Genomic DNA, 13,743 nt, shown 5'->3' on the forward strand with positions numbered 1-13,743 from the left:
CTCTTCCTCTTTGTCCCACATACCCTTGCAAAAAGTCCCATTTCCCTCTATTTTATAAGCCCCCGTTCAGTACTGATTTGCCTCAATGAGGTTTCCACAGAAGTTTCTCCAGGCTAAACAAGCCCACTCTCTAAGCCTATCTTCATAGGAGAGGCGTTCTGGCTTTTGATATCGCTACGCTCCTTTGGACCCTTTCCAACTGGTCCAATGTCCTTCCCGTGCTGGGGACCCCCGAGTTGATGCAACATCCCAGGTGGGGTCCCACCAGAGCAGAGAGGCCGAATCCCTTTCGCCTCCCTTCTGACCACGCTGCTTTGAATACAGCCCAGGATGCCGGCGGCTTTCTGGACGGCGAGCGAGCCTCCCAGCGGCCTCGCCAAGCCGGCATGTTGAGAGATGCGGGGGGACCCCCGAGCTGAGTGCTGAGCCCGCCCCCGGGCCACACGGGCAGGGCCGCCCTGAGCGCCGGCACCGTCCCGCCGGGAGCCGCGGGGCGGGTGGGGCTGCGGCTGCGCTCTGCGCCGGCCCGGCCCGGAAGCTGCGGCAGCGCGGGGCGCGGGGCCGGCGGCGGGCCCGGCCCCCTCAGCAGCCGGGCTCCGGCGAGCCAGCGGCGGTACGGGCGCGCAGCTCCTCCCGCCGCTCTGCCCCGGGGAAGGAGCCCGCCCCGGGGGCCGCCCTGAGCCGGCCACAGGCGGCGCGGTTGCCGCGGGTGGCGCCCGGCGGCGGCGGGGGAAGCCTGTGCCGCCCCTCGGTCCCCGCGCCAGGCCAGAGCCCCTGCCCTGCGGTTCCCGATTTCCCGCCGGGCGAGGCTGCAGGACGTTTTCCACGTCTTGTGCATTTGTGGAGTTCTTAACGATGTACTTGCGGCTTCTCTCTCTCAACTCTTTCTGAGCGAGCGTGACCCGCTCCGCTGAGCAGCGCATCGCCCGTGAGCTGCCCGAGGGAGATAGTTTGGAAGTACGGGTTAGCATCAGTTCTCTTTGTGTTTAGCAGGAAGCTGCTAGACATGGTCACGACTTTCCGTGTGAATTCCTCTCCTCTGCACCTACTCCCAGATAACAAAACTTTTTTTTTTTTTTTTTTTTTTTTCCTTCAGTTTCTCTAGAAATGCGTGGAAAAGCCACTATTTGCTTTTCTGTATAATGGTTACCTAGAGGTTTAGTTGGAATGGAGATTAAGCTAGATGTGCTCGTCTCTACGTGTATCAAGCAAAGAAAACCATGGCCTCGCATATCATGGGTTGGACAGGTAGGTGTAAAAAACTTCTTGAGTTTTAATTGTATAATACTTTGCACTTCCATTTCTTTAGGAGGGTTTAAAAACAACCTCAGGAAGTATTATAAGTAACCTTAAGAGTTATAAAATAAATTACTTTTATCTTACTGATCTGAGTCTGGAGATTTAAAATTTCTCAGGGAAACTTTGCAGAGCCTTTTTTTTTCCCTACCCCAAAGGCACAGAAGAGCTTAGATGAGACTGGTGTTTTGATGGTTATAGTTTTTCATAACATCAAACTAAATCTTTTTGTTCTATGATTTGAATTTAAGTAGGTAGCAATTTAATGCTGATTTTCTTTTCTATTGAAGTCACTGGCAATTATCTCAATAAATTAAACAGTATAGGACAAGATAGCTAATGTACAATTTTTGCAGTTTTAGCAGGTAGTTTAGCAGAGGTACTTTGAATAACTTTTTAATAGTGATTGTAAGATGAGTTTGGTATTTTGAAACCTGTCAATCAAATTCATCATCACTGTAGGTCCATGCTGGATATAATCTACTGTAAAGCAAATATGCCAACGAATGAGATTAGTATGACAATTGCTGCCTTATTGTACTTTTAAAAATTATTTTTTCCCTAATATTTTTTCTCTGTGTGATTCTGTACGTCTGTGTAGAAAACAGAATTTTGAAAAATTAAATGCTTTTTTTATTCTTTCAATAGGAAAAAGAGGCTGTTTTTCTTCTAGATGGCAAACATATAAATGAAATTAACTTGTCGTCAGGGAAGACAAAGAAGAAAATCCCTTCACTGCAGTCATTGTTGAAAAATGTGGTTGTCTTAACAACATCAGGAAATGGTTAAGTATAACATCTTACGTACAATAAGCTCAGGTTATTTTATTTATATTTGTAACAGTGTGAAAAGGCAGATATCTAAAGGATCTGCCAGTTCACTTAAAACTGTGGCTAAGATGGAAGAGAAGTAATTTTAAGTAACTTCACAGTAATATCCTTCAAAACTTCTCTCCCCCAATGAACACAGCTGCCTGGTTGGCAGGAATACTTGCAACAGGAGAGCTCTTTCTTTGGAATAAAGATCAGGACTGCTTGAAAATTGTACCAGCAATCGAAGAGTCCAAAAAAGTAGTAGCAGGAGCACAAGGTAGGTTTTTTTCAATTAATCCTGTGAAAAAATGGAATAAAGGAAAAGTTATTTTCCTTTCTTTAAAAGTTATTAAATGAGCAAAACTGTATTCTTACATTGTTTTGCATTTGTATAATTTGTTTGCTAGCTAAACTTTGGCAAATGTCATTTGAGTGATACAGGTTTTTAATTTAGTAATCCCTTGTAAATAGTTAATTTTCAGATACTGTAAGTGTGTTCTTTAATGGTCAATTTTTTACTGTAAAACATTCCTGACTAGGTTATCAGTTAGGGCAGATGTACATTTGATGTAAACAGTATGTGGATAATTTGAAGCTGATTCTCCGGGTGGGCTTTTATGGCAAATGCTAGCTGGAAAGAATAAAATACAGACACGTATTTGCAAACTTAAGTATCAGATATTTTCTTGTATTGGATAGCATCACTGGTACCGGCTTCTAAAGTTAAGTCTTGCACAGGAAATTCTGTCATTTCAGGGAAGATCAGTAGTATATCTAAGAGCTAAAAGTAATCCATAGTAGAGCACTTAGGCTGTCCCAGGAAACATCTCTAATGGTTGAGTGTTGTGGGAAAGATAACACATAGGATGCATAGACATGAACATCCATCTGACTTTACTGCTGCCCAAGCCTGCTATCAGTCGTGAAGCTGGAAATTACAGATACTTAACAGGACAGCTTGGATTTCTAGTTATAGATGAGAAGAGAAATTTACATTCTCTATTCTTTTTAATTCTATATCTAACAAAGGAACAGAAACTATCCTGGCACATTGTTGTGTTTTGTTTTTTTTTTCCTCCAGAGTGTTTAATGAGATTGTACTTGTATGTATCTGGAGATGGCAGAAAGGTACTGTTAACTACTCCTACAGCATGTACCTTTTTGTGGGAGAGTACAGAGCATGAAAATACAGCCTTTGGTAAAAACTCTCCTGGGCGCTGGACACAAGTTTTAACTGATGAATCAGTCATATTGCCTTCTACTGAGGAAAAAGAAATTGGAGTGGATGCTGCATTCATACAAAATGAGGTAAAAAATAAACCCCAAGGCAATAATTTTATTTCTTAATTAAATTAGAGCCACAAAAGCTGCAGTGAATTTTGAAAGCAATGTCTGCCTCTTTGGCGTTTTGCATAGGCTTAATATTTCAGTTCATGTTCTATTTGATGACAATGTAAGAACAGCCATACTGGATCAGATCAGAGTTTCTGGCCCACTTACATTCTTGCTAGCCTTTACATTTCTGAATGACAACATTATGTTATTTAATCGGATTTGTAATAGCCGTTGATCTAAATATGTAGATAATTAAAGAGAAATTTGTGTATGACAATCCTTTTGGGGATGTTTTGATCATGTTCTCTTTTTTTACAGGTGCTAGGTGATTGCTGTTTGTGTTCTTTTGTATTTTACTCTGGCGAGTCTTTGGTGTTCACATTTTTGATTCTTCGATGGCATGAAAATACCTTTAAAAATGTTAGGTAAGTTCAAAGATATCTGAAGTTACAGCAGCATCAGGAATATTTAATTAGTTTTTTACAGCTGGGATTCAGAGATGCAACTGAACACATTTACATGGATGTTCAATTAACCTATGGTTATAAGCACCTATTTATGTTTATGTATGGATGTTTCTCTCCTGTCCTTTACATGTCCATTGTAAAATGTGTTTAATACAACAGCATTTATTTACATATTCCATACTTCATTATTATCTCACACCTAGATAACCCTGGGAATATTTGTCATTCTATGTGGTTAGTTATGTATACCTGTTGACACATGAGTTTTAGTTTCATTGGTTTTTGCATGATGATGATAGAATGTATTTTTCTTGTTTCTTCTTATATTGCTTATATGTATTTTTATTTTCCTTTATTTCTTGTACTGTACAGCCATGAATGCCTTGACTACCTCTTCCTCTTCATTATGTGGATTTATTGGTTTTCTGTTGACCTTTTCATTACTTTTGCTTGTAAAAGTAATGTGAGATGTGAAAGTGTGTGTGTGCATTTCTTTACCTGGATTTTCCTCTTCCTGGGTGCACATATGCCCATGAGTTTAAATAGATGTGCCCTCTGGCATATGTTTAAATGGATATGCAGGTGTTATTGAAATAACTTGCCAGAATTTTGCCCTGCACATGATATGGTACAATTGCTTTTGTTATATGAAGTCCTTTTGATACTTAGTAATGATGTCCTAGTTGACCTAATCTTCAGTTTATCAGTGGCATGATAATTCCTTTCTGATGCTATATAAAAAATGAAACAGAGCATAATATACCCAGTGCAGAAATGCATATGTATGTATGTATGTAACTAGCTAGCTATCCACACCATAGTAATTGCAGCCTGAAATTGTTGCTATATTTCTCAGACATCTTACTCATATTTTCTTATGTCAACTCGCGCTTAGTTTCATTGCTTGCTATTATATTTAATTCATTTTTGCATATTAATCCTTTTTATTTTGTCTGTTAGATGACATACGTCAAGACAGATTTTGTCTTGTGTTTTCTGTTATGTTTTGAATCTTTATAGGGTCACAGAATGGTTTGGATTGAAGGGGACCTGTAAAAGTCACATGGTCCAACCTCCCTGCCATGGGTAGGAACCCCTTGCACTAGATCAGGTTACTGGAAGCATAATCCAACATATCATTGAACACTTCCAGTGATGGGTCATCCACAGATTTTTTGCTCAGAGCCACATACTGTTGATTTTCAAGTTCTGAGTATTCCTGTGGTGAATGGTGGTACAGGGTCTGGGAAAGCTGTTTCTGGCTAGAATTCAAGTGCCTCTATTATATGTCATTGATCTGCATATATTTGCATGTTCTAGACTTATAAATCCCATAAAAATCCCATTCCATAAAAATAAGTGCTCCTAGTGCTCAGACATAATTTTTTAACCTGTGTAAGTACAAAATATTTTTCATTTGTAAGGCATTTGATGAAAAACAGGTGGGTTTTTTTTTACTAGCTCATACTTTTTATGGTTTTGTCTTGCATGGTTTTTTACTGTATAGGAATAATCCCATTCTGCAAAATGAGGTAACCACTTGGTTTTGTTATCTTTTTGCTGGTATTCAGTTCTTTGCCATACCAGATCCAGTGGGTACAGCAGACTTGTTCTCTTGTTAATTTGGTTCCTCAGTGTGTGTCTGTAAAGTCAAGAGGAGCTCTGCTATGTGCATTTGCAAGAGATGGGCTTCTGCTTGCAGTAGCTGTAAATCAAACTGATCCAAAGGTATGTATGACAGTGCATCATTTAAGCTAAGAGTTCCATTTGAATGAAGTGGTAACAAGGATTTAAAAACACAGTTTTGGGATGATTTTAGCACTTACAAGGGGACCTGAAATTATATTTACATTGATATCCCTAGCTAAAAACTTTTACTACAACTCAGTTGTTTATGCGTGGTGTTCAATTAGAAGTTGGTATGAGATCCTGTCATTTCTAAGCTCTCATACAAAAGAAATTAATTTCAATTGCTGCATCATATCTGCAAAGATTCTTGGTGATTCTCAGTCAAGCCTCAACCTGACATGTTTTGGACTTCATGATGTTATTCCTATTAATAACTCAGAGGTCAAATTCTAATGTACTTTTTAATGCTAACGATGACAGAGAAAATAAACGCATTTTTTTGTTGTACCCAATTGGGATGATGCAATCCTTCAAAGGATTGCTCCAGTTGTTAATTATCAGAAAGACTAAAGAAGAGTGGTCTTATATTGAGTGTTTTAGAAAAAAGTTACATTTTAAAAAGAATGTGGAATTACATATTAAGTATATAATAGTCCTTACTTATATTTCAAGTGTAGAATAATGTGTAAAATTCAATAAATGTTCAAATAGTAATAAATAGTGAAACACAATGTCCTTTCCATGTATAATGGTGTTACCAGTCCGCCAAATATAATGCATAATTTAGTAGTAGACTTTTTTTTTGCAATAATGGCATTGTGATACAAACATTTATGATGTCTTTATTTTTTCTTTCTAGGCAACTCAGGTTTTGTTTCTGAACACTTTGAATTTTGTAACTGTTTCGGGTAGCCTGAAAGGTTGTAGTAGCAAGAGTAGTGTGACCCCGTCCAGGTTCATCAGGTCAGTAAATGACAATGTATCTGCTGCTGTTGTGGGTCTTTCAGTTTTGTGTTATGGTTGGTTGGTTTATTTTATAGTCTGTTTGTTTATTTTATATTCTAACCCTCTGATGCTGAAGTTTGACAGAAAAAAAATATTTTTTTACCTGCCCAATTTAGATCTTACTGGGTTGGCGACATGAGTTGGACTCCTGATAGCCTTTTCTTGGCTTGCATGTTAAAACGTGGATGTTTGGTTTTGTTGACATGTATGGGGGAATTGCTGACCTTAATTGCTTCTGGATGCTCTGTAGAATTTGGACCAGCACAGTTTATTCCGTTTCATCCTCTAATAACGTACAGGTAAAAGGGTTTGAAAAGGTTTATATGTTTCTGTATTCTGGTCTTACCTTACTTTCTATCATATTTATTATAATTTTGCATAAATGTTATCTTTCAAATTCACTCTTTTGCTTTTCATGTGTCTTTCCAATATCTGTTTCTCATTCATAGTTCTCTTCTATTCCTTATAATGCATTTGTCGTGATGAAAATTGACATTGTGACAATGTAAGTATACATAAAGTGATTTGTTTTCCTAAAATGTTTGAATTTATTAGTAACTAAATTAGCACTCTTTTTATGATAAAAGAGGAAATTAAACTTGCCAAAGTACTTAAAGTGCAAGTTTATTTTAATCCTGTGTTATTTCTCTGCTCATTCCTTAATTTTACATATAGAATCTATGTGAGATATTGTAAATAACATATTTGCATGGACAGAAAGTAATTGGTTTTTAAAATGTTGTTTTGGGATTCTCTGGATCTAAGTTCTGGGATTATGCTGCTGGGTGCATGAAAGAGCAGAAGGATCTTTGAACACACTTTAGCATAAAATGAAAGTAACACAGTCTAAATAGAGAAAACAAAATAGAGTCTAAACTTTATTTTTTTAATCTTATTAACTTTGCATGCCTTAAACCAATTAGCGTTTGAATATAAAAGCTTGTGAAGACATTCAAAGCAGTATATTACCTTCTTACCCTATTTGATTGAAAAATCAGATACTAAAATATATTAAATACATGAATTATGATGATATATTGAATATATGGAGCCACTTTTTCTTTTTTTAAATAAAACAGTGTGTTATGTAGCTAATATTGGAATACCTGTATTATACAGTTTTCTGGAACTCAGTAAGGAGGGATTTCTGTATAATAAAAACCATTCTGAAAGAGAAGATATCTGTGTTTATAAAATTTTTCTATTGAATATCTGAACGGATGCTGAAATGATAAGATTCAGATTTTCAAGGGGTTCTTTTCTTTCATATATTACTTACTTAGCCTAGCCCTTCAAATTTCATCTTCAAGCATTTGTCATACAAAGTACATGCTAGATAAAAAAGTGTGATATAGAAATTTAGACTCTAATTATGAAAAAGTACAGTTACTACTAATGAAATAATACATGGATACTAAAAGCTGATTTTAATTTATTTAAATTGAAAAAAAATGTGGTTGTAGTAAAATACTAGCATCTTGCAAGCATAAATAGTTTTATTCAGAGTGCTCATCCTGCAAAAGGGTAGACACTTCCCTAGGATTCTGAAGGGATTTATTTGGATAGTAGATTGCGTGGTATTACATGTTCTGAAATTATTCTGTTCATGATTATTACATATGATAGTTGCTTCTTAATTTTTGATGTATTTCTGTTTTAGACAGCACCACTCTTGTTGTCGAGATTCTAGCCAGTCTCTTGGTTCTTCAGATTCTGAACGTGACCTCCTGAGACAGAGATTCTCTGTTGCTTCACACCCAAGACTACCCTACCTCATTGTCTCTGATGGATACATGATAACACTGCTAAGATTTCCTAACAACTTTTCACCATCAGGATTTATGAGATCCCTTTTGCTTGATTCAGCCCAACAGCTTGAAAACATCCGTCAGAATTTGCTGAACTTCAAGGTAGGGTTTTGAACTATTTTGTAGGTTTTTAAGTGAAAAATTTCAGGTACACGAAAAAGTGTAAATTTAAGACTTAAGTACCTTTGAATTATAAAGTTGTTTATAATTATATATAATATATATAATTATATATATATAATTATATATAATGATATATCATTAATTATATATAATTAATGTATTTATAATTTTATCATTCAAAGGTACTTGGTCTTTTGTTTATAACCGCATTGATCTGCAAAGCAATGAATACAGATTTCTTGAAATTTTATTTCTTCGATGTCTGGGTGATATTTCAGGAAAATGTAGAGAGGGACAGTTTGGGCTGTCACTATATTATTTTTCTGGGACTGTAAAAGAAACATGGATTTCTATATCTGTAGAGTTGATTTGGGATGTTGACAGGTGTTATGCTGTTCTCGTCAACTTTCAGAGTGATGCAGAAAGAGTTTGGAAATCCTCTAGAACTTAGTCTCTATGGTAGTGCATACATTTGTCCACTGGGTCTTCAGTCAAGGGTGGCAATTAAAGCTTAGTTAAAGCATTTCTGTTTCATTTTCTGTCACTTATGAATTGAGCTAAGTCTGGGAGAAGGAAAGCCAGGTCCCTTCCTTCCCTTGAGGGAAGAGGTCCTGTAACTGTTGCCGACCATAGAAGATATAACAGATATTTAGTTAAGAATTTCTGGTTTTGCTGATAAAATGCAGCTTGTCTTCTAATTCAGTTTCTATTCTAATTTTTGGAGGAGTGAACTATCATGGTGTTCCTGCATAAGCTAGAATAGTGGGCAAGGATTTGAGGATTTAAAGAGATATGTTACTAGTAAAAATGCAGAAAAACCCTACATACAGGTAAATTTCTACAGCTTTCTTAGGCATCAAGAAAGCAGATTCTCACAGTACTAAAGCTCTCTGTGTGAGATAATTCTGCTTCCCTAAAGCATGATCAAATGGTAGTTTGTTTCTGTGTAGCAGATTCTTGCTGACCTGTTCTCCCTGTCCATCTGGGACTTTTGAACTGAAGCTTTCTACAACAGTAACCAATTTCCTTGACTTGTTTAGAAACTGTCTGTCTTGCAAGAAACTGATAATATGTTTTCTGTTATTGTTATTTCTTTTAGTGTAAAAGGAGATCTCGGTACATACGATCATTGTTGTCTTTAAAGGCCATACTTTTAAAACAAGTTCAAAGTCAAAGTTCTATCTTTTCCACCATTCCGAGATTCCTGGAGGAGGACACAACAGAATTGAACGAGAAAACCGTGGATTTGCCGGTACTTAATAGCATTTTTCCACTTACTGTGAAATTATGTACGTTTAAGGTATTCTAAATGGTAATAACTGTGGGGATTTAAAAAAAAATAATAACAGGTTTATTTATCTTAACTAGTGTTTTAAAATCATTCAGTATTCTCATTTTCTTTGTAGACATGAGGAATATGCTTATTTTCTCAAACTGGTACTTGATTTTTATTTTTATTTTTAAACAAGTCATTCCTTTCATCATGTGTTCACTTTTTGAAGAATATCTGACAATATACATATATATCAGTTTTTGATGTTTCAATACATAGAATGGTTTGTGTTGGAGGACACCTTAAGAATTATCCAGTTCCAGCCCCCTGACAGAGTCAGGAGCACCTTTCATTAGAGCAGGCTGCTCAAAGCCCCTTTCAACCTTGTCTTGGACATTTCATGCATAGGGCAGCCACTGTTTCTCTGGGCAACCCATTCCAGAGTCTCAGCACATTCACAGTAAAGAATTTCTGCCTAATATCTAAGCCTTCCCTCTCTCAGTTTAAAACTAGTGTCCCTTATCCTATCACTACGTGTCCATGTCAAAAATCTCCTTGTCTTTTGTTGCCTCCTTTACCTAGTGAAAGGTGCTATAAGGTCTCCCTGGAAACAAAATACTTTAGCTTCACTTTATAATAAAATGTAACATTAGCTGTTAGATGTACTGCAGCTGTAGACTATTTTAATAACAGTCTTATTCTTAATAAATACGATACTTATCTTTATCCTGCGTTTTAGAGGATTCTTTAATCAGTTCCAAAACTGTTTTGTCTTTTGCAAGAGTTGCCCTGTGATCATAGTTACTGAACAGCCTTTCCCATCTTCATTTCGTGCTTTTGGGTTTTGGTTTGTTCTTTGAAGCTTTTGAGCTTTTCTTGAATGACTTTTGTATCTTACAGGAATCTGGCAAAATCTCTGTCTTCTACTTTAGGTTTAATGAAGCATGGAGTTTCACTTTCTGGTATAAAATTGGCTGCTGGACTGGCAGTATAATTTTGTTGTTAGGTAATTTAATTTGTCTGCCCAGGTGTTTTGCAAATAATACTTAATTTGAGATTGAGATGAAACTGCAGTTTATTAGGTGTACTAGCATTTAAGCAAGGTAATTAAGCATAAAAACTTCATTTAAGAGACTGACTAAATGCTGATTCTTTGCAATCTATATGTGCTCTCTCTCTCTCTCTGTCTCTCTCTCAGTAAACTTGAATTAAGCTGTCTAATTTTTTGCTTGTCTAATTTAGGACCTTGAAGAAGAATCAGACAATGAAAAGCAGTTTTACAGTACCACTTCCAGCTTCTATAACCAAAGAATCTATTCATCTGTTGGTAAAGCTGATGAAGGCTGCTTAGAATTTGCATCGATGTTTGATACCATCCATGCAGAAGATGATATTGAAGAGAAAGATAAATCATCATTGGAACTATATTCCATTCAGAAAAACCTCCTTGGTGCATGGCAGATAGGGATTTCAAAAAATATGGAAGAGAAGGATGCATTGCTGAATTATACAGTGAACTGCATGATCCATTTTTTCAGCATTGTTCAGTTTGTGAAATGTACTTTGCTAAACCAGGATACATCTTTAAACAAGTCTGTGAAGAGTACTCAATGGATGCATTTTGTCCTGAAATATTTTCAGCAGTGTTTGACTGTCTTGTACTGGCATTCAAGAGCCAGTGTGACTGGGCATGTGGCAAAGCTGACATTAGAAACTTTAAAACTGATGTTTATACAGCAACAAGATCAATTGTTCTCAAAAAACCTTCTGGCATGCTTCTGTCTTTTGAAAATGGTTTCTCACATCCTAAGCAGAGTATGTGTACTACAGTATGAGAATTTTTTTGCCTCTCCTGACGGTAATACTCTTGTGGAACTTGACTCTCTCACAGTGCCTGTTTTCTTAGTTCTTGATGACAATACTTCTCAGCAGTTTAGCTCACTGAAATCTCTACTTAGAGAATGTCCTCAAGTAAACCATGATGCAAAAACAGAAAAAAGGTATGAATAAGCTTTGCATGGGGAAAAAAAATGTAAATTAAAACCAGGTGATCAGGCCCAGCCATCACAGGTTTATGAAAGGCAGGTCCTGTGTGACCAGCCTGGTCTTCTGTGACAGGTGACCTACTTGATGGATGGGGAAGGGGCTGTGGGTGTTGTGGATATTGTCTACCTGGACTTTAGTAAAACCTTTGACATAGGCTCCCACAATTTTCTCCTGGAGAAATTGACTGCTCATGGCTTGGATAAAAGCACTCTTTGCTGTGTTGAAATGAATTAATGGCTGATGGCTGGGCCTAGGAAGTGGTGATGAATGGAGTTACATCCAGCTGCAGCCAGTTGCTGTGGTGTTCCCAAAGGCTCAGTATTGGGCCCATCCCTGATTAATGTCTTTATCAATAATCAGAGTGAGGGGATCAAGAGCACCTTCAGTCAGTTCACAAATAACACTCAGTTGGGTGGGAGTGTTGATTTGCTGGAGGGCAGAAGGGCTCTGCAGGAGGATCTGGACTGGCTGCATTAACAGTCTGAAGCCAGTGGTGTGAGGTTCAAGTACCAGGTCCTGCCCTTGGGTCACAACAGCCTTGTGCAGCACCACAGGCTGGGGTAGAGTAGCTGGAAAGCTGCTGAGCAGAAAAGGACCTGGGGATGTATGTTGACAGCAGCTGCACATGAGCCAGTGTATGCCCAGATGGCCAAAAAGGCCAATGGAATCCTGGCAGCAGGACCAGAGAAGTGACAGTTGTTCTGTACCTGGCAGCACACCAAGTCCAGCCCCAGGCCCTGCAGTATCTGAAAGGGTTGTCAAACATTGGACCAGGCTGCCTGGGGAAGTGGGCTGAGTCTCCATTCCTGTAGGTATTTAAAAGATGTGTAGCTGTGGTGTTTAGGGACATCGTTTAAAAGTGGGATAGGCAGTGTTAATGGTTGGAGACAATGATCCTAAGGGTGTTTTTGAGCCTAAGTGGTTCTGTATGATGGAACAAAAATTGTGTGAGTTAAATTATAATGAAATATCCATTTGATTTTTTGCTGCCTTTTACTCCATGGGAGGGCATGATAAACAAAGCATGCAGATTAAGGCTCAGACCTATATTTGAATACAGTTTGGTTATGGTGACTAAACTATAACTGCAAACCAGTTTGGAGATAACTGATGAGTTGACAGCTGACACCAGGCCTTGGCAGTGCAGCATCAATCCAGATATTAAAATCTAGATGCTTTAACTGTCTCTTGTGTGTTTCACTCTTTCCTAGTTGCAAACTATATGGAATAAGAGTCTGCTCACTCCAGTGGATCAAAGAGTGCTGTTCACATGAGCAGGCTTCTGCTTTCCAGAGATTTAGAACTGAAGTAGCATTGTAACTCACAAATTATTTCCTACTACAGTAAAAGATATTTCTTCAATAATCCTTAAATATAGTACTATGTTCATTGCAAATCTCTTATGTAAATTTCAGTTGTCTCAGAGAAGATAATCCATATTTTGGATTAATTGTGCTCCATGTGCTGAGCACTGTGCATTTGACTGTGTTAATTATGAACCCAGTTCAAGATAAAGATGTGTTGCAGTTTTATGCAAGCTTTTTCAAGTCTCTAGCAATGTGTATTTGCTCGTATTGTTAAACTTACTACATATCTGAGCTGGTACATCTAATAGGACTGTGCTAGGCAACAGGGACTAATATATATTCTGCATATAAACCATATTCTGCAATCTTGTTTTCTTTTTGCTTTTCTGTGTTATGCTTTAATTGTTTTTTAATCAGTCTTGTTTAAAAAGATACTCATACCTGTTCTGAGGTTTCTCTGTCTGAGATTATTTCATTTCCCCATTGTTAAGCTAGCAAGGGGATTAATTTGGGCGGTGTTTAGTTCTTAAGGTAGATTGCTGTGCTTAAGAAAATTCAGAAGAAATAATGGTTTTTTAGTCAAAAATTAGGCAAAAAGTGCTTCATTTTTTTGCCTCATCCAAATCAAGAAAGTGGTTGACA

General features: G+C 37.6%; 1 protein-coding gene across 1 annotated transcript in view; it reads left to right on the plus strand.

Annotated features, from left to right (window-relative positions):
- Positions 1 to 805: 805 nt before the first annotated feature.
- Positions 806 to 13,743, plus strand: part of CPLANE1 (ciliogenesis and planar polarity effector complex subunit 1) — a 58,847-nt gene continuing 45,909 nt past the window's right edge. The window contains exons 1-12 of the mRNA XM_058823776.1: positions 806 to 963; positions 1,097 to 1,248; positions 1,945 to 2,080; positions 2,266 to 2,385; positions 3,190 to 3,416; positions 3,762 to 3,868; positions 5,482 to 5,638; positions 6,399 to 6,502; positions 6,661 to 6,843; positions 8,205 to 8,454; positions 9,575 to 9,727; positions 10,991 to 11,748. Coding sequence (XP_058679759.1) covers positions 1,168 to 1,248; positions 1,945 to 2,080; positions 2,266 to 2,385; positions 3,190 to 3,416; positions 3,762 to 3,868; positions 5,482 to 5,638; positions 6,399 to 6,502; positions 6,661 to 6,843; positions 8,205 to 8,454; positions 9,575 to 9,727; positions 10,991 to 11,748 — 2,276 coding nt within the window. The 5' untranslated portion in view covers positions 806 to 963; positions 1,097 to 1,167. The remainder of the gene's footprint in view (positions 964 to 1,096; positions 1,249 to 1,944; positions 2,081 to 2,265; positions 2,386 to 3,189; positions 3,417 to 3,761; positions 3,869 to 5,481; positions 5,639 to 6,398; positions 6,503 to 6,660; positions 6,844 to 8,204; positions 8,455 to 9,574; positions 9,728 to 10,990; positions 11,749 to 13,743) is intronic.

Source organism: Ammospiza caudacuta, chromosome Z, assembly GCF_027887145.1.
Source record: "Ammospiza caudacuta isolate bAmmCau1 chromosome Z, bAmmCau1.pri, whole genome shotgun sequence".
NCBI classification, from domain to species: Eukaryota; Metazoa; Chordata; class Aves; order Passeriformes; family Passerellidae; genus Ammospiza; species Ammospiza caudacuta.